The following is an 18,742-nucleotide window of genomic DNA, read 5'->3' on the forward strand; positions in this document are numbered from 1 at the left end:
ACCAGGTGTGAAGGAAGACAAGACAAAACCAATGGAAAATGAAAAATGGAACAATGATGGCTAGAAGGTCGGTGATGTCGACCGCTGAACACCGCCCGAACAAGGAGAGGGACCGACTTCGGTGGAAGTCGTGACAAAGAGGTTGTGAATTCAAATCCCAAGTGCGGACATGATGAATAATAATGACTGTATAAATGAACATGCACAATGCAATCATGTGTTAAATACAGTGCATTCGGAAAGTATTCAGACCCCTTGTTTAGTTACATTACAGCCTTATTCTAAAATGGATTGAATCGTTTTCCCCCCTCATCAACCTACACAAGCTTGGCACACCTGTATTTGGGGAGTTTCTCCCATTCTTCTTTGCAGATCCTCTCATTCTCTGTCAGGTTGGATGGGGACTGTCGCTGCACAGCTATTTTCAGGTCTCTCGATCGGGTTCAAGTCTGGGCTCTGGCTCGGCCACTCAAGGACATTCAAAGACTTGTCCCAAAGCCACTGCTGCGTTGTCTTGGCTGTGTGCTAAGGTCGTTGTCCAGTTGGAAGGTGAACCTTCGCCCCAGTCTGAGGTCCTGAGCACTCTGGAGCAGGTTTTCATCAAGGATCTCTCTGTAGTTTGATCCGTTCATCTTTCCCTCGATCCTGACTAGTCTCCAAGTCCCTGCCGCTGAAAAACATTCCCACAGCATGATGCTGCCACCACCATGCTTCACCGTAGGGATGGTGCCAGGTTTCCTCCAGACATGATGCTTGGCTTTCAGGCCAAAGAGTTCAATCTTGGTTTCATCAGACCAGAGAATCTTCTTTCTCATGGTCAGAGAGTCTTTAGGTGCTTTTTGGCAAACTCTAAGTGGGCTGTCATGTGCCTTTTACTGAAGAGTGGCTTCCAGAAGTTGTCATAATTACTGTGTAAGTCTATGGAAGGGGGTGAGAACCATGAGCCTCCTAGGTTTTGTATTGAAGTCAATGTACCCAGAGGAGGACGGAAGCTAGCTGTCCTCCGGCTATACCACGGTGCTACCCTACAAAGGGCTGTTGAGGCTACTCTAGACATTCATTGCAAAACCGTGTGTTTTAATCAATTATTTGGTGATGTGAATATATATAGCATAGTTTTATCTAAAAAGGATAACTTTTTAAATGTTTCACTATTTTTATTTTTATGAAGTTCACTGAATTTCCTCCTATGAGGAGCCGCTGCTGGTGAGGATCCATAACCTTGCCAACAGACAAAGAGTTATACATGGATCGGTGGTTCACCACTCAGAGTTTTGATTGGCTCGGTAAAAAGATGTGATGTGTAATATATTTTTCTTTGGACGAATGAATGTTCTTGCAACGTTCCCATGAAACGTGTCTAGAACATGAATACATTGTTTTCTGACACATGGCAACCATGTTCTGTGTATGTTTGGTGGGACGTTGATAGAATATTCTAGACAATTGGACACATGAATGTTCTTGCAACGTTCCCATGAAACATGTCTAGAACATTAATATCTTAAGTCCTGAGAACTTATATTTGACATTAACGGAATGGTCTCTTGAAAACATTCCTTGCACATCACAGGAACATTCCTATCAAAACGTTAGTTAATAATCTAAAGAGACTCTTAAGGGAACGTTGTCTAAAGTTGTGGGAACGTTTGCTGTTAGCTGGTATGATCCCGCTGTGTTTGTGTTTGCAATGCCATCAGTTGATACTCAGCAATATCACCTACATTTCCTATACCACTTTGTATGGTGATTCATGAAAAGTGGCAAACTCAAACAAACACATATTTAGAGTATAAAAGGACAATTATGGTCAAAATAAATGCAATCTCACTCATTTAGCCCATCGTCTACTCTATGTAAGAACATCATTCTATTTGATCTGGCTCCAGGAGCTTAATGCTTAGACAGAGACAGTGCAGAAGGACCATTTTACTAAACACAAAGCCGTTGAGTGGCCTCAGATTCCAGCAAATCACGTAATGAGCTCCGGGCTTTAGACGTGGCTTCCACACAACACAATTCATGTGACAGTGGACACTGGACAGTGAAGAACACAGAACAGAACAAGCCTCTTTCATTCATAGCACAAACAGGCTGTAACTTAGTTGTCTATAAGATCAAAGTGTGTATGCATGCGTGCCTTTCTACTTCTCTGTTCATGTGTGTCTGTGTGTCAGCTGAGGGGGTGAAAAGTTGAAACAAATGTCACTCCATTGGTTCACACAGACTCACACAGCACAGCTGTCATGCCTGACTCTCTCCGATCCGTTATCATCATACTACTGTAATGAGTAGAGCTATATTATCTAATAACCACATGAATACATTGAGAGGTGCTTAGCCACAAAATATGCCAATTACTGAAACAAATGACCTCAACTGCTCCTGAGGGGCAAAGAGGAAATAAAAGCTAGCCTGGTTTAATTTAGCTCTCAGCGTTTGTCTCCCAACATTTTAATCCTAAAATAGGCAGAGACAGCAAGAATTGGCACGTATAACATCTTAATAAATGAGAAATCTGGAGAAAACAACAATACTCTTTCACAACCAGGTGATGAGTCGAGTATTAAAGCAACTGTTTACATGCCGACTGGGCTTTGTCCCGAAATATTTGTTTGGTTATTGTATCCAAAAGCATACAAACATTAAATAATGTCCTTCTATGGTATCATGCCTTGTCCTCTGAGAAAACGCCAGACAGCAAAACAAACTGAGAGTCACTAATAATTGTGTAGGTGTGAAATAAAATCATAGACTGATACAGGAAGACAGTCTGATGAAGGTGCAGTCATAACAGGCTAGTGCGTAATATTTGTAATTATAAACTGGGTGGTTAGAGCCCTGAGTGCTGATTGGCTGACAGCCGTGTTATATTAGATTGTATACCACGGGTATGACAAAACTGTTATTTTTACCGCTCTAATTATGTTGGTAAACAGTTTATAATAGCAATAAGGCACCTCGGGGGTTTGTGATATATGGCCAATATACCACGGCTAAGGGCTGTATACAGGCACTCTGCGTTGTGTCGTGCGTAAGAACAGCCCTAAGCTGTGGTATATTGGCCATATACCACACCTCCTCGGGCCTTATTGCTTAATTATAAACAGGGTAGTCCTGGATGCCAGAGGGGGTGTGGTATATGGCCAATGAAGCAAAGCGGAGTACCTGGGTTCCTGCCCTTAGCCGTGGTACACTACATGACCAAAAGTATGCTTGAAAATCTTGTTCCAAAATCATGGGGATTAATATTGAGTTGGTCCCCCGTTTGCTTCCATAACAGCCTCCACTCTTCTGGGAAGGCTTTCCACTAGATGTTGGAACATTGCTGCGCGGACTTGCTTCCATTCAGCCACAAGAGCATTAGTGGGGTCGGGCACTGATGTTGTGCGATTAGGCCTGGCTCGCAGTCTGCGTTCCAATTCATCCCAAAGGTGTTCGATGGGGTTGAGGTCAGGGCTCTGTGCAGGCCAGTTAAGTTCTTCCACACAATCTCGACAAACCATTTCTGTATGGACCTCACTTTGTGCACGGGGCATTGTCATGCTGAAACAGGAAAAGGCCTTCCTCAAACTGTTACCACAATGTTGGAAGCACAGAATCGTCTAGAATGTATGCTGTAGTGTTAAGTTTTCCCTTTACTGGAACTAAGGGTCTAGTCCGAACCACGAAAAACAGCCCCAGACCATTATTTCTCCACCACCAAACTTTACAGTTAGCACTATGCATTCAGGCAGGTAGTGTTCTCCCAGCATCCGCCAAACCCAGATTCTTCCATCGGAATGCCGGATGGTGAAGCGTGATTCATCACTCCAGAGAATGCGTTTCCAATGGTGGCGCTTGGCATTGCGCATGGTGATCTTTGGCTTGAGTGTGGCTGCTCGGCCATTGAAATCCATTTCATGAAGCTACCGACAAACAATTATTGTACTGGCGTTGCTTCCAGAGGCAGTTTGAAACTCGGTAGTGTATGTGATTGCAACCGAGAAAATACTATTTTTACGCGCTATACGCTTCAGTACTCAGCGGTCCCGTTCTGTGAGCTTGTGTGGCCTACCACTTTGCGGCTGGGCCGTTGTTGCTCCTAGACGTTTCCTCTTCACAATAACAGCACTTATAGTTGATCTGAAATAGATGAGTCCACTCATTTGAAGGGGTGTCCACATACCTTTGAATATATAGTGTATGTTGGCCATATACCACAATGCCCCGAGATGCCTTATTGCTATTATAAAATGGTTACCAAAGTAATTAGTGCATTAAAAAGAAATGTCAGCCAATCAGCACTCAGGGCTCAAACCAGACAGTTTATAATGGCCTGAATGCTGATTGGCTGAAAGCCATGGTATCAGACCATATACCCCGGGTATGACAAAACATTTATTTTTACTGCTCTAATTACATTGGTAACCAGTTTATAATAGCAATAAGATACCTCTGGGGTTTGTGGTATATTTCCAATATATCACGGCTAATGGCTATATCCAGGCACTCCACGTTGCGTCATGCATTAGAACAGCCCTTAGCCGTTGTATATTGGACATATACCACACCCCCTCGTGCCTTATTGCTTAAATATGGGCAAAAGTTTTTCACAAGGCCCATAAAAGTGCATTTTTTTTTTGCATAGTCAAACATTCTCAGCGATTGTTAGTTTTGAGAATCAAGGTTTACTAGAGGACAAAACCAACAATCCAAAACCAACTTTGGATACTTACTGCCAAAACTGTAGAGCTAACTAACTGATATGAAAGAAATTGAACAGAAATTCAGTTCTCAGATTTTTATTTCAGACCTTGATCAAACTACTGTTTAATAATGACCAAGAGCAGAGCAACATTTTAAGTGACCGCTGATGTTTTTGGCCAGGAAGAGAGCTCTCTATTTGTCAAAGAAAAACCAAAATTACTTTTCCTCAGTGGACAAAGCATCAGTTTATGGCTGACCAGTAGTGGCATACAGAGTTTGACTTGGTTTGGTTTGTTGCTTTAACCCAGACCCAAGACTGGTTTAGCAAGCACACAAGCTATTCAGGGGAGTAAAATGACTCTACTGCGATAACACTTTTTCTGACCTCATACCAGAAACACCTAGCTACCACAGCCACCAAAAGGAACACTTCCTAAGAACTAGGTTTCTTCTCAGGATCTCAGGAGAAGACTCATACTAAAGTGTTGATGACACAGCAGCAAGTCACTGAGGGGTTATTTTTTGTGTGGAGGGAAAGCGAAGGATTGAGATCTACTAGCCAACGCCCCTCAGCGACAGGAGAATAACAGCAAGAGGTGAAGAGGTGGTTAGTCCCTTAATGTCCATATTAGCTCCTCCTACGGTGCCTCAGTGGGGGCAGTTTCCATTGAGATAAACACAATGCGAAAGTGCTCTGGTAAAGCTGGGGAGGAGTTGAATGGAGGCGGCTTTGTTTACACTGTTCAAGAGCACTGCAGCAACAGGCAATCAGAGTGTTGATGATGAATTTAAACGTGATGCCAGACAACTTCTCAGGGTAAACGTGTATTCTGTGTGAAAAGCTACTAATAACCAATCAAAGGATGTGTACCCTAATAGATTTCCACCCTCTCTCAGGGTAGCTATTTGTTATTCCTGCAGTTAAAACATCCAAGACGACACAACGTTCAGTGATTTGAAACAGTGAATCAAATGCCTCTGTAATCTCTTGTTCTGAGAGTTTGATGAAGGGGGCTTTACATGACTGTTGTTCTGATGGCGAGATCACATCATCAACAGGTGTCAACAGACAGAACCAAGAAGGCCCAAGCCTGTAACATGTGTGGGCAGTGCAGCAATTCTCGCAGAAATATATTTAGCATTTTCCGCTAAATTGTTAGGCTAGATCAGAGGAGGCCGTTGGGAGGAGCTATAGGAGGACGGGCTCATTGTAATGGCTGCTATTGACTGAATGGAACGGTATGAAACACATCACACATATGGAAACCACATGTTTGACTCCGCTCCATTAATTCCATTCCATCCATTACAATGAGCCCGTCCTCATATAGCGCCTCCCACCAGCCTCCTCTGGGCTAGATAAACGTAAGGTAGGTAATTGGCAGGTAATTACATCCAATGCGGTCAAGCATTATGTCAATGACGCCAGTCTGACACTTATTCGGCTCCAATGACAGAACACTTGGTCCGTGTCGAAGCAAACCACAAGAGATCAAATCAAATCAAATCGTATTGGTCACATACACATGGTTAGCAGATGTTATTGTGAGTGTAGTGAAATGAGGTAGGAGGAGGTGTGGGAGTGGGTGGCCAATAAAGGAGGATTCCAGAGGCTGGAGGACTTCAGAGGAATCAAGTAGCAGCCGTGCCTGAGACATGACCCCAGGGGGATGCGGACAGACAGGCTACTGGATAATGAAGACTTCAGTAACCTGAACCTCCGTCTGGGTTCTCTCAGACTGTTTTGGCGCCTGGTGTATGCAGCTGTGTGTGCATCTGTCTAGAGATCAGTTCAACGGGAATCAAAAGAGCTAAGGTATAAGGGCAAGATAGTGGCAAGACACACTAAACATTCATGGATCAATGGACTGTCCTACAGCCCCGATGGAGAACACATATTAATGCAATATGTTGCAGGTGTCTTACATATGGCCTGCCTCATTGCACATCTGGAGACATTGAAAGACTGCAATGGCAATTTCACATCAAGCCAATCTGTAAATGCATTACTGAACGCAGCATTGAACCAATCAAAATCAAAACCAGATCGGAACCAGATCCTTTACACCTGGAAATAATACAAAAAAGACACAAGAATTGTCTTTATCATAAAAAACATTTGTATGGCTGTTTAAAACATTAGTTGACGACAGAGATTTTACTCAACGAGCCTGATTGCTTAATTGATCGAGCAGTGGTTGTGTGCTACCAATTAGCTTAAGCGAGATAGCCAGTGCTAACAACGTGTCAACAATGCCCTGACGTCAACAGTGGAGGGGCCTGGGAGGGAGCCTCCACACAAACAAACAACTCAATGGACTGCTCCTTTAATTTCTCCAGTCTGATCCAGCACACCATGTATTGATTGTGGCAATGCCTGTCTGTGGGGGCAGATTCATACCCTCCGATCTGTACTTTACACAGGACATTTCCCTTCCTGGCTTCTGTCCATTGTTGTCTCTACTCGTGCCATCTCTAGTATTGAAAGTCATTCCCTACAGCCTAAAACCATTAGGCCATTTCATCCTGACAACACAGCAAACATAATGCCCTGGTAGCCGCTGCTATACTCTCTAACTTGTTTCGCACTTCAGATGGTGTCCTCTACAAGTTAACGGAGCGAGTAAGAGCGAGCAAAAATCAAAGTTAATGGTTTGGAAGATTGATTATTTTTCAAATTATATTTATAATCACTAAGCTTGGCTTGTGAAACGTTCCTGAATCCTTACACCAGCGTGGCTGCAGACTACTGAGAGAGGGTACTTCATTCAGGAAGCCTGGCTTTGTTCAAGAGCTTTGACAGGCCGCTCAAGATAAAGAAAGTGTGCTCCTTTCTAGCTAGCCAGATACAGCAGAAATCCAGTTGCAGGAGAGATCCTTTGGGGTCCGATTAAACTAATATTACGCTAGCAGATCCCTAACTGACTCTGGTTGTTGTTCTAACCTAATTCAATCATAGGGTTGATTTGGAAAAGCCCCCAAGTTTCCTGAACGACCCATAACTTCCCTCAAAACCAGACCCCTGACAATGGCCTCTAGCCGTTTAGAGATGAGGACAGCATGTTTTTACAAAATTGTGACTATCTGATCAATCAGGTAGTTTCCCAGTTAGCTTTGATGTGTCTTCAGACTTCAGAGCACCATACCAGCAACCGAGCAACATCGTCACAACTCAGCCTCACTGTCCTCTTTTCGAGTCAGATTACAAGTAGGATCCAAGACGGTGCAAGATGCTAAATGCTGAAAAAGAAATCATTCATGTTTCTGTTCCTGACCTCCTTCCATCTTCCTGTACCGTCCTGCTAATTCTTAGAAATTATTATGCTTTGCAAGATGTACACAGTTTACGAGGAATGTGTGTTTATTTTTTTATATTTCTATCAAAACAATTTCACAGGACCTTGTATTTGCCAATTTGATTTAAATGTATAGCATTGCTTGGGGTGTGATACTAACTTCCTCTTCAGGCATACATCGGAAAGGCTTATCCTTTGAGTTTATAACTTTTCCCGTTGATTTCGCACAGAGATCTGGACATTTTCACACAGGACTAAAACCGATGAATGACCATTGTGCGAAGAATGAATTTACATTACACAAAGCATTTCTGATGGATGTTTCACAGTAACAAGCGAACAATATCAAAAAGCGGAGGTGGCCTGTTTCTTGACTTTGTCACAAGGACTTTGTGTTGAATGGGAATATGTAAACAATGTTTGGAGAGCTGAGCTAAAGTTTATTTCTGGACTATGATGATAAGGGGCAATGTGGCCTAATCTGTGTACAGCACAGGACATTACGGCATTAAAAAAAACAACCACAGCTACATTTCTGAGCAGGGTGGCTAACCAGCTGCTATTCATCAAACATATACACCTACCACACTGTTCTCAAAAGCATTGGTTATGGCTTGCTTTCAAATGTAAAACGATAAAGCATTTGTATAGGGTTAGACCTGCATAACATAAACATAATATGACACATTCCTAACATCTTCCAAATGATATAATAAGATCTGTCACATTTGTTACGTCGCACATTTGATTGATGACGTACATGTTGTCGTTACACATGCATTAATGATTTATAAAAGAGGTAACGATAAATATGGGGAATATTGAGATTTTATGAAACATTTATGATGGCGCCCGCTGATCTATCACTAAACGTTCATTATTGCACCTAGCTACATACAGTTTACGCTCCCCAGCCACCATATCTGATAGTACTGTGGTAATTAAAGACATCAAGCAAGTGTCTGTGGTGAGGCTTCATTCACAAGGACTCCAAGCAGTGTGAAGAAAGATATTAACTATTCAGGATCACGTCCCAGGCTACTACTTTGAATTCCTGGATACATTTGACTGTAGGAGGATTCTACCTAAAAACTGAATTGTTACATAAACAGGATGAGGATGGACAATGTGTGCCACTGGCTGTAACTGGTTGCTCTTATCAGAAGGCTAAGATGAACAAGGCTTTACAGTGTAAGAACTCTGTCACCGTGAAAATTAAAGTGGGGCTTGGAAGTGAAACAGTGGCATTCCGCACTCTATCCCCTTTGCCAGAGGCCCGAATTTAGGGACTTCTGTTTCAATCACAGCTCTCTGCTGATTTGCTGCCCAGATCTACACTTCATTATGTCAAAGCTGTGAGGTTGGGCACAAGGACTTTTATTGTGTACATTGATTAGCAGCCCCTCTCAACAGCATCCCTCAACAACAACAAAAAAGATGTCCTTTTAATGGGAGATGTCTTTGTGATGAGCATGCCGTTTCCCCAGTATTTGGAAGGTGTTACAGGAAAGTACATTGTATCATTAGGAAAGGGTCATTATTGGAATCCCTGATGATACCATCACTCCTTTGATGCCTTCACTATTGTGAAGGTTTATTTAGATATTACTGTAAGCAGCTTGATTAATGTATTTAGATAAGTTATTAAAGTGATGTTGCTCCTTTGACGGTAAATGTCAAAGTATTTGCTGGGGCCTTGTGGTCAATAACAAGCTGGCATGCTGGCATTCTGGCACAAAGATATCTTTGAAGTCTGTGTCCAATATGACACTTGGCCTCGATAGCAACCAGATGAGGGCAATCCCTTCTGATCACTCTGGCATAGTAATCAATTGAGGCTAATATGAAATCCACAGCAAGACAAGACTTGACCTGGTTTATTTTTTCCCAGAATGAACGCATCTGACTTTTTATGCGGCTGTCAAATGTGAATGTGAAAGATACCCATCAAAGAATAGACCAGATAGACATCAGACAACCCCATAGTAAGAAATCAAGAACATGCCCAACAGTAAAGACTGAAGACATAGCCTATAAAGTCATATGATGTAACCTGCTCTATCAACCCCTGCTATATGTATGTTCAACATGATAGCTATGGCATTTCCACTGTAGTCCAAAACTAGCATCTACTTCCTGAGAAACAAGGAGTGTGGGAAAAGAGGGGCGGTGGGAAAACACCACAATTGGTCCTCCGAGCCCAAGAAGTAAGGCAGGGTTTAGGAAGTATGCTCACCAGAAGCAGGGAGGTCAAGGAAAAGATGAGATTAGGAACAATAGCTGAGCGTGAGCTAAAAGAGGAGACAAGTACAATAAAGGGAGGGAGTTAGCGAGACGGGGGTCCAAACAGGAGGGGAGAGAAGGCGACCAGGGATGTAAAGGGGTAAGAGGGAAGGGAAGTCAGATACGCAAAGGACGGGTTATAAGGGAAAGACCGGAGACACCTGTCTAAATAAACAGACATAGACAAATATGATGAAAAAATGCTTTGAAATGGCTGAGCTGTAAAATAGGATATTATACGCACCACCAGGCTGCAGCACGCTTCCTACAACATGCCCCTCACCTCATCCTCCCACCCCACCCAGGCAGCACACCCTAAAATACACTTATAAGCCATCATTCCACATTTTAAGGATTGGATCCTTTTTTTCAATCTTCGCCTTAAATGACATACCCAAATCTAACTGCCTGTATCTCAGGACCTGATGCAAGGATATGCATATTCTTGATACCATTTGAAAGGAAACACTTTGACGTTTGTGTAAATGTGAAATTAATGTAGGAGAATATAACATATTAGATCTGGTAAAAGATAATACAAAGAAAAAAACATGAGTTTTTTGTATTTCTTTTGTTCCATCATCTTTCAAATGCAAAAGGCCACAATGTATTATTTCAGCTTAGGCGCAATTTAGATGTTGGCCACTAGATGGCAGCAATGTATGTGCAAAGTGTTAGACTGATCCAATAAACCATTGCATTTCTGTTCACAATGTTGTATCAAGACTGCCCAAATGTGCCTAATTGGTTAATTAATACATTTTCAAGTTCATAACTGTGCACTCTCCTCAAACAATAGCAATGGTATTCTTTCACTGTAATAGCTACTGTAAATTGGACAGTGCAGTTAGATTAACAACAATTGAAGCTTTCTGCCCATATCAGATATGTCTATGTCCTAGGAAATGTTCTTGTTACTTAAAACATCATGCTAATCACATTAGCGCACGTTAGCTCAACCCGTCCCATGGCGGGAATACCAATCCCGTAGAGGTTTTAAAATGACACTGGTGCTCCTTTTGTATCACAGATTGAGTTAGTCCATTTCAAAAAATATATTATAATCTTAGATGTCAGTAAGGCATAGCCTAGCAGAGGGACCTGTATCCTTTTTCCTTCATTTCCCCTTACCTTTTCCCCTAGGAATCGTTCTGTGTAGATTTGGTAAGAGCATGCATACTGCATCCATCACACGGTGATCATATTTGACTCAGTATGAAAATGTACGCACTCACTACTGTACTGGATGTCACTCTGGATAAGAACGTCTGCTAAATGGCATAAATGTAAATGTTGTCAAAACATGACCAAGATTAACCCTGGTAGGAAGACATGACCTGACAGTAAGCAGCTATTCGACCAAATGACAAAAAAAACATTTGTAACAACCAGTATCTGCGAAGCATATAACAAAAACATAGCTGTATTTGATGGGTTTACTGCACAAACATTCATAGACCTTAGAGTAGGCTCCATAAAATCAGAAATAATTGAGCTATTTCATTATGGACAAAAATACAATCGCATCAGTGGAATGCTTTTCATAATTGCAGTTATGTGAATAAATTGTTTTTGATCTAAAATAAGTAAGCTATAGGACAGACTAGAAAAGTGGTCTCTTTGTGACAACTTTCATCTTTTTCATGGCCAGTTACAGATTGCATTCCTCAAGAGTCACACATACCTAAAATTACAGTATTTGGGTATTCAGTCAAAACAAAATAATGACTCATATACAGTAATAGTGAGGGCATGCATACAACATGAAAGAAGAGCTTACCTTTTTGTTCATATGCATAGGCTAAGTGACACAATCTAATGACCATCTTTCAAGACAGAATTTGCTGTATAGGGGTGACTAATTCAATCCACTTATTCTATCCACTTACTACTACTATTTATATGATGACAAATAAATAACTACTTTATACACATTAGACATGCACATGTGTAAATCTCAAATACTTCTATTACTTGAATTATTGTAACTAGGTTACCTACTGTATCATTTAACTTTAACTGATAGTAGAAAACTGATATGCTTTAAACATCCTAGGCAGCTATATTCATCATTTGTGAAAATAAGCTACCATTTGCTTTTCAGCTTTCTGAAACAATTGACCAGAAAAAACGACCGAATAAAGGTAGCAACATCACATATTTGCAGTTTGCTGAGTCTACGCAGCCTTATTCGGAGCAGAGCAGAGAAGCGTTCCATCAAGAAGCCAGCCTTCAGTTGACAAGCAACCCCGCAAAGTTTCCAATGTACAGTACAGTAGTCACAAAACGATAGACCGCAGAAAACCGCGTCCTAGGCAGTGTTTTCAAGAGGTTATATCTGTATTAGGTCACATACCTTTCCAGGCCAGAGAAAGCAGGAAAAGTCCCACGAACATGGAAGACTTCATTCGTAAAGCCATGTTGTTGCTTCTGCCCAGTGTCGTCCTGAGAGTGAGTGTGACGGCTGGACGATGCTGGAAAACTGCTAGACAGACTCAGGGTGCGAGAGAGGCAAGAGATCTGGGTGCAGATATGGTCGAGAGGGACAGTGCAGTTGGTAGGAGGAACTTGTAGGGGAGAGAGCTCAGTACAGTCAGTAGCCTAATCTTTCTGAACAGGTAGCCTTAATGATAACATGGTTTGGTACAAGGGTTCCTTGATTGTTTAGAATGGAATATAATAGAATATAAAATATAGCTGCGAGCAGCAATGAACGGGGTACACAAGATCAGTTGGATAACAAAGCAAGCACTCAATACTTAATGTATTGAGTTTCAGTGATGGAGAAGCTACTCTAGAAATCTAGTTTACCAAGGTACCAATTACTTCACACTGGAAGAAGTTAAGCTAAACTAAAGCTACCCTTAAGAAAAATATAGTTTACTTAACTAAAATTACTTTGAAAAAGTAGTTCACTACATCCAAACTACTTCATAAATTATCATATCTAAATATAAATGTCATAGACTTGAAATTGCAAGAACAAATCACTCTGATGTAAGATGTCAACAGAATGTGTAATGTAGCATATTAAACACAAAAACTAGGTTTCAAGTGAGAATTAGGAATTTTCTATTTTCTATTTGCAAAAAAGGATTGTGTAGTTTCAGTAGTTAGCTACACCACTACATGGCAAAATGTTAATTAACTACTGAAAACAATACCTAGATTTGAATTTAGTTAAACTATGACCAAGCTACTGCAAAATGTAGTTAAATAACAAGTTGAACTACGTGTAATTCACTTCTCCCCAACACTGTTGAATTTATATACCAATTCTCGGGTCAATTTGACTAATGTTAAGATATGTGAAATATTTTCAGCGTTAGTTTATTTGTATATTGCCGTCATCTTTGAAATCTGGGACTTTAGTTTGTTGAAATCTGTTTGTGTAAATTATTTAAATCTCACTAAGTACACTCCATTTTAGCATTCCAAAGTACTTCAATACACTCTTACAGCTGTAATACACTGACTGCGCAAGCGGCAGGACTTCTGGTTTCTAATTTTCCCGAATAAAATATCCACTTTTCACCACATTCAGACCACATAATAGGGCAAAAATATGTGATTATACAGATATACTAATCACAATTTTTCACATTGTTTGTCTGCATAATTTAAGTCTGACATTCATTTGCAAGAGACAAAGTCCACTTGATCACTAGTTATTGCTCTAGTATCTTATGGTGCCACTGGTGCCAATTATATCTACAGTGGCAAGAAAAAGTATGTGAACCCTTTGGAAATACCTGGATTTCTGCATAAATTGGTCATAAAATTTGATCTGATCGTCATCTAGGTCACAACAATAGACAAACACAGTCTATTTAAACTAATAACACATAAACAATTATACATTTCCATGTCTTTATTGAACAAACTGTGTAAACTTTCACAGTGAAGGGTGGGGAAAGTATGTGAACCCTTGGATTTAATAACCCGTTGACCCTCCTTTGGCAGCAATAACCTCAACCAAACATTTTCTGTAGTTGCAGATCAGACCTGCACAATGGTCAGGAGGAATTTTGGACCATTCCTCTTTACAAAACTGTTCAGCACTATTCTTGGGATGTCTGGTGTGAACTGCTCTCTTGAGGTCATGCCACAGCATCTCAATCGGGTTGAGGTCAGGACTCTGACTGGGCCACTCCAGAAGTAATATTTTCTTCTGTTGAAGCCATTCTGTTGTTGATTTACTTCTGTGTTTTGGGTCGTCGTCCTGTTTCATCACCCAACTTCTGCTGAGCTTCAATTGGCAGACAGATAGCCTAACATTCTCCTGAAAAATGTATTGATTAACTTGGGAATTCTTTTTTCCATGATAGCAAGCTGTCCAGACCCTGAGGCAGCAAAGCAGCCACAAACCATGATGCTCCCTTCACCATACTTTACAGTTACAATGAGGTTTTGATGTTGGTGTGCTGGGCCTTTTTTTCTCCACACATAGTGTAGTGTGTTCCTTCCAAACAACTCAATTTTATTTTGATCTGTACACAGAATATTTTAGCTGTAGCGCTGTGGAACATCCAGGTACTCTTTAGTGAACTTCAGACGTGCGCATTGTTTTTTTGGGACAGCAGTGGCTTCTTCCGTGGTGTCCTCCCATGAACACCATTCTTGTTTAGTGTTTTACGTATTGTATACTCGACAATAGAGATGTTAGCATGTTCCAGAGATTTCTGTAAGTCTTTAGCTGACACTATCTAGGATTCTTCTTAACCTCACTGAGCATTCTGCACTGTGCTCTTGCATTCATCTTTGCAGGACGACCACTCCTAGGGAGAGTAGCAACAGTGCTGAACTTTATCGATTTATAGACAATTTGTCTTCCTGTGGACTGATGAACATCAAGGCTTTTAGAGATACTTTTGTAAACCTTTCCAGCTTTATGCAAGTCAAAATTTCTTAGTCTTAGGTCTTCTGAGATCTCTTTTGTTCGAGGCATGGTTCACATCAGACAATGCTTCTTATGGATTATTGTGATTAGTTCAAAGACCAAATTTGGAGTGAATCTGAATGTTATTATTATTTTAAGTATTAGCGTTACATAGTCAAGAAAGTGAATTGTTAATAGTTTCATAATTTTTTTAAGATATGCCAAACTTAATATGGTTCATCATGGTAATGTATTTGATGACCCTAAAAAGTTTAAAGTTGACAGTTAATTGTGGAGTGGATTTACAATGGATTTAAATGGACACGTAAAATCAGATTTCCTTATTTATCAATAATTAAGCCATCACTTAATCCAATTTTGTTATTTTGACTTATGGTTCATGAAAAATATATTTTTCAAAAGTTTTCAAAAATGTCCAAGATGGAGGAAAATCTATCCTGGTGGACCTTTGGGGCAAATTTGTTCAGCAGGAGGAAAGATACCTACATACAAAGTTTCAAGTCTCTAGGCTGCTTATAACTGAGACTGCTTATAACTGCTTTTAGTCCAATCGGTGCCATTCTTTTTATCAAGTTACTCAACGCTTGAGTTATTTGACCAAGTCAAGGAAAAATAATACTAATACAAATTCAGACAATAACAATAGGTTTCACAGCTTCACTGTGAACCCCTAAATATCTTCATTGTCTTCATCTGAAATGTGAATTATTTGAGTAATTGCCAATTATGCGAATCACATCTTGCGGGTTGAGTGCTCATTTTAAACTTTATTTGAGACACGTAACAACAAAACAACAAAACAAGAAAACGAATGAACGCACAGTATTACAGGCTAAACACAGCAGTGCAAAAACAACTTCCCACAAAGGACAGGTGAAAACAGGGCTACCTAAGTATGACTCCCAATCAGCAACAACGATGTACAGCTATTCCTGATTGAGAGCCATACCAGGCCAACACAAAGAAATACACAACATAGACAGAGCATAGAAATACAAAACATAGAACATAACCAAAAACCCCGGAATACTCTAAACAAATACCCCTCTACATAAACACATATCCCAACAAACCCCGAACCATATAAAACAAACACCCCCTGCCACGTCCTGACCATACTACAATAACAAATAACCCCTTTACTGGTCAGGATGTGACACCATGACTGATGACTGAAAATGTAGTTGTACATTGAATATTAGCCCTTGTAGGATAAGCATAGACACATGGACATGGTATGTGCTTTATGAAAAGCATTACATAAATCTTGGAAAGCTGTGAGAAGACAATCACCAATGGAGTTATTTATTTGATCTGAATTTTTCAGCCTTGCCAGCAGCTCTTGGATCGTGGGGCCCTAGGAGCCTCCAGGGGCCCCTGCAGTCATGGCTGTCCTATCAGATCTCAGGAATTACAAAACATTTAAATAGTGGGAAAAACCATTTGACATGTATGAGTGAAAAATACGCTACATTACCAAAAGTATGTGGACACCTGCTCGTCGAACATCTCATTCCAAAATCATGGGCGTTAATATGGAGTTGTCCCCGTTTGCTGCTATAACAACCTCCACTCTTCTGTGAAGGCTTTCCACTGGATGTTGGAACATTGCTGCGGGGACTTGCTTCCATTCAGCCACAAGAGCATTAGTGAGGTCGGGCACTGATGTTGGCCGATTAGGCCTGCCTCACGGTCTGCGTTCCAATTCATCCCAAAGGTGTTCGATCGGGTTGAGGTCAGGGCTCTGTGCAGGCCAATCCAATTCTTCCGCACGGATCTGGAAAAACAAATTCTGATGGACCTCACTTTGTGCACGTGGCATTGTCATGCTGAAACAGGAAAGGGCCTTCCCCAAACTTTTGCCACAAAGTTGGAAGCACATAATCGTCTAGAATGTCATTGTATGCTGTAGTGTTAAGATTTCCCTTTACTGGAACTAAGGGGCCTAGCCCAAACCATGAAAAACAGCCCCAGACCATTATTCCTCCTCCACCAAACTTTACAGTTGGCACTATGCATTCGGGCAGGTAGCGTTCACCTGGCATCCGCCAAACCCAGATTTGTCCGTCAGACTGTCGGATGATGAAGTGTGATTCATCATTCCAGAGAACGTGTTTCCACTGCTCCAGAGCCCAATGGTTGTGAGCTTTACACCACTCCAACCGGCGCTTGGCATTGCGCAAGGTGATCTTAGGCTTTTGTGCGGCTGCTTGGCCATGGAAACCCATTTCATGAAGCTCCCAACAGTTATTGTGCTGACGTTGCTTCCAGAGGTAGTTTGGAACTAGGTAGTGAGTGTTGCAACTGAGGACAGACAATTTTTACGCGTTACACGCTTCAGCACTCGGCGGTTCTGTTCTGTGAGCGGCTGAGCCGTTGTTGCTCCTAACCGTTTCTCTTCACAATAACAACACTTACGCTTGCAGCTTTAGCAGGGCAGAATTTTGATGAACTGACTTGTTGGAAAGGTGGCATCATATGACAGTGACACGTTGAAAGTCACTGAGCTCTTCAGTAAGGCCATTCTTCTGCCAATATTTTGTTTATAGAGATTGCATAGCTGTGTGCTCGATTTTACACACCTGTCAGTAACGAGTGGGGCTGAAATAGCCGAATCCACTCATTTGAATGGGTGTCCACATACTTTTGTATATTTTTTTTAATTTAATATATTTTTTTTTTTTCACCTTTATTTAACCAGGTAGGCAAGTTGAGAACAAGTTCTCATTTACAATTGCGACCTGGCCAAGATAAAGCAAAGCAGTTTGACACATACAACAACAGAGTTACACATGGAGTAAAACAAACATACAGTCAATAATACAGTAGAATAATAAGTCTATATACAATGTGAGCAAATGAGGTGAGATAAGGGAGGTAAAGGCAAAAAAGGCCATGGTGGCGAAGTACATACAATATAGCAAGTAGAACACTGGAATGATAGATTTGCAATGGAAGAAAATGCAAAGTAGAAATAGAAATAATGAGGTGCAAAGGAGCAAAATAAATAAATAAATACAGTAGGGGAAGAGGTAGTTTTTTGGGCTAAATTATATTATATATAGTGTATGATCGGACTGAGGGTCCCTTAAAATGTAATTGTGTTGAAATGATACATGGGCCTGTTCTCTTGCCGGATTCGTAAAGCATACATGGCATTGAATTACATTTCAGTAGGTTCCAGAGCATTCCCGAGCATTCAATTGCTTGACCAACAGCTGTTCTAATTGATAAATCAAAGCCTATTAGAAAACTTAGATTGCTCTGCTTATTCCTCTGTACTCAAAATGTGCTATATCTGGGCCTTCGGGAAATCATGGATTTCAACTACAAGCCTCAATACATTTGCCACATGATAAAGAACTTGGAAACTCAAGAAGAAGGAACCACTACTCTGTGCTGAAAGAAAACATCTGGTACAGGTAGACAGAAGTCTTTTTAGGTAGTCTGAAAAAACAGGCTAGCTCCAGTACAAAAAGCACAGTGTGCTCGCTGCACTAGAGCCAGTCGTTTTATCATCAGCATTGGAGCTCCTCCTGTGGTGTGAGACCAAGTGTATCCGAGTCGACAGTCT

The 18,742-nt window shown here is 41.0% G+C and overlaps 1 protein-coding gene across 3 annotated transcripts in view; it reads right to left on the bottom strand.

The window, feature by feature from the left end:
- mcamb (melanoma cell adhesion molecule b) overlaps positions 1–12,818 on the bottom strand; it is a 52,214-nt gene extending 39,396 nt beyond the window's left edge. For all 3 annotated transcript variants that reach the window (XM_045703478.2, XM_045703475.2, XM_045703477.2), the window contains exon 1: positions 12,625–12,818. In XM_045703478.2, coding sequence (XP_045559434.2) covers positions 12,625–12,688 — 64 coding nt within the window. In that variant the 5' untranslated portion in view covers positions 12,689–12,818. The remainder of the gene's footprint in view (positions 1–12,624) is intronic.
- Between the last annotated feature and the right edge of the window lie 5,924 nt (positions 12,819–18,742).

This window comes from Salmo salar, chromosome 20 (assembly GCF_965601325.2).
Source record: "Salmo salar chromosome 20, fSalSal1, whole genome shotgun sequence".
Lineage (NCBI taxonomy): Eukaryota > Metazoa > Chordata > Actinopteri > Salmoniformes > Salmonidae > Salmo > Salmo salar.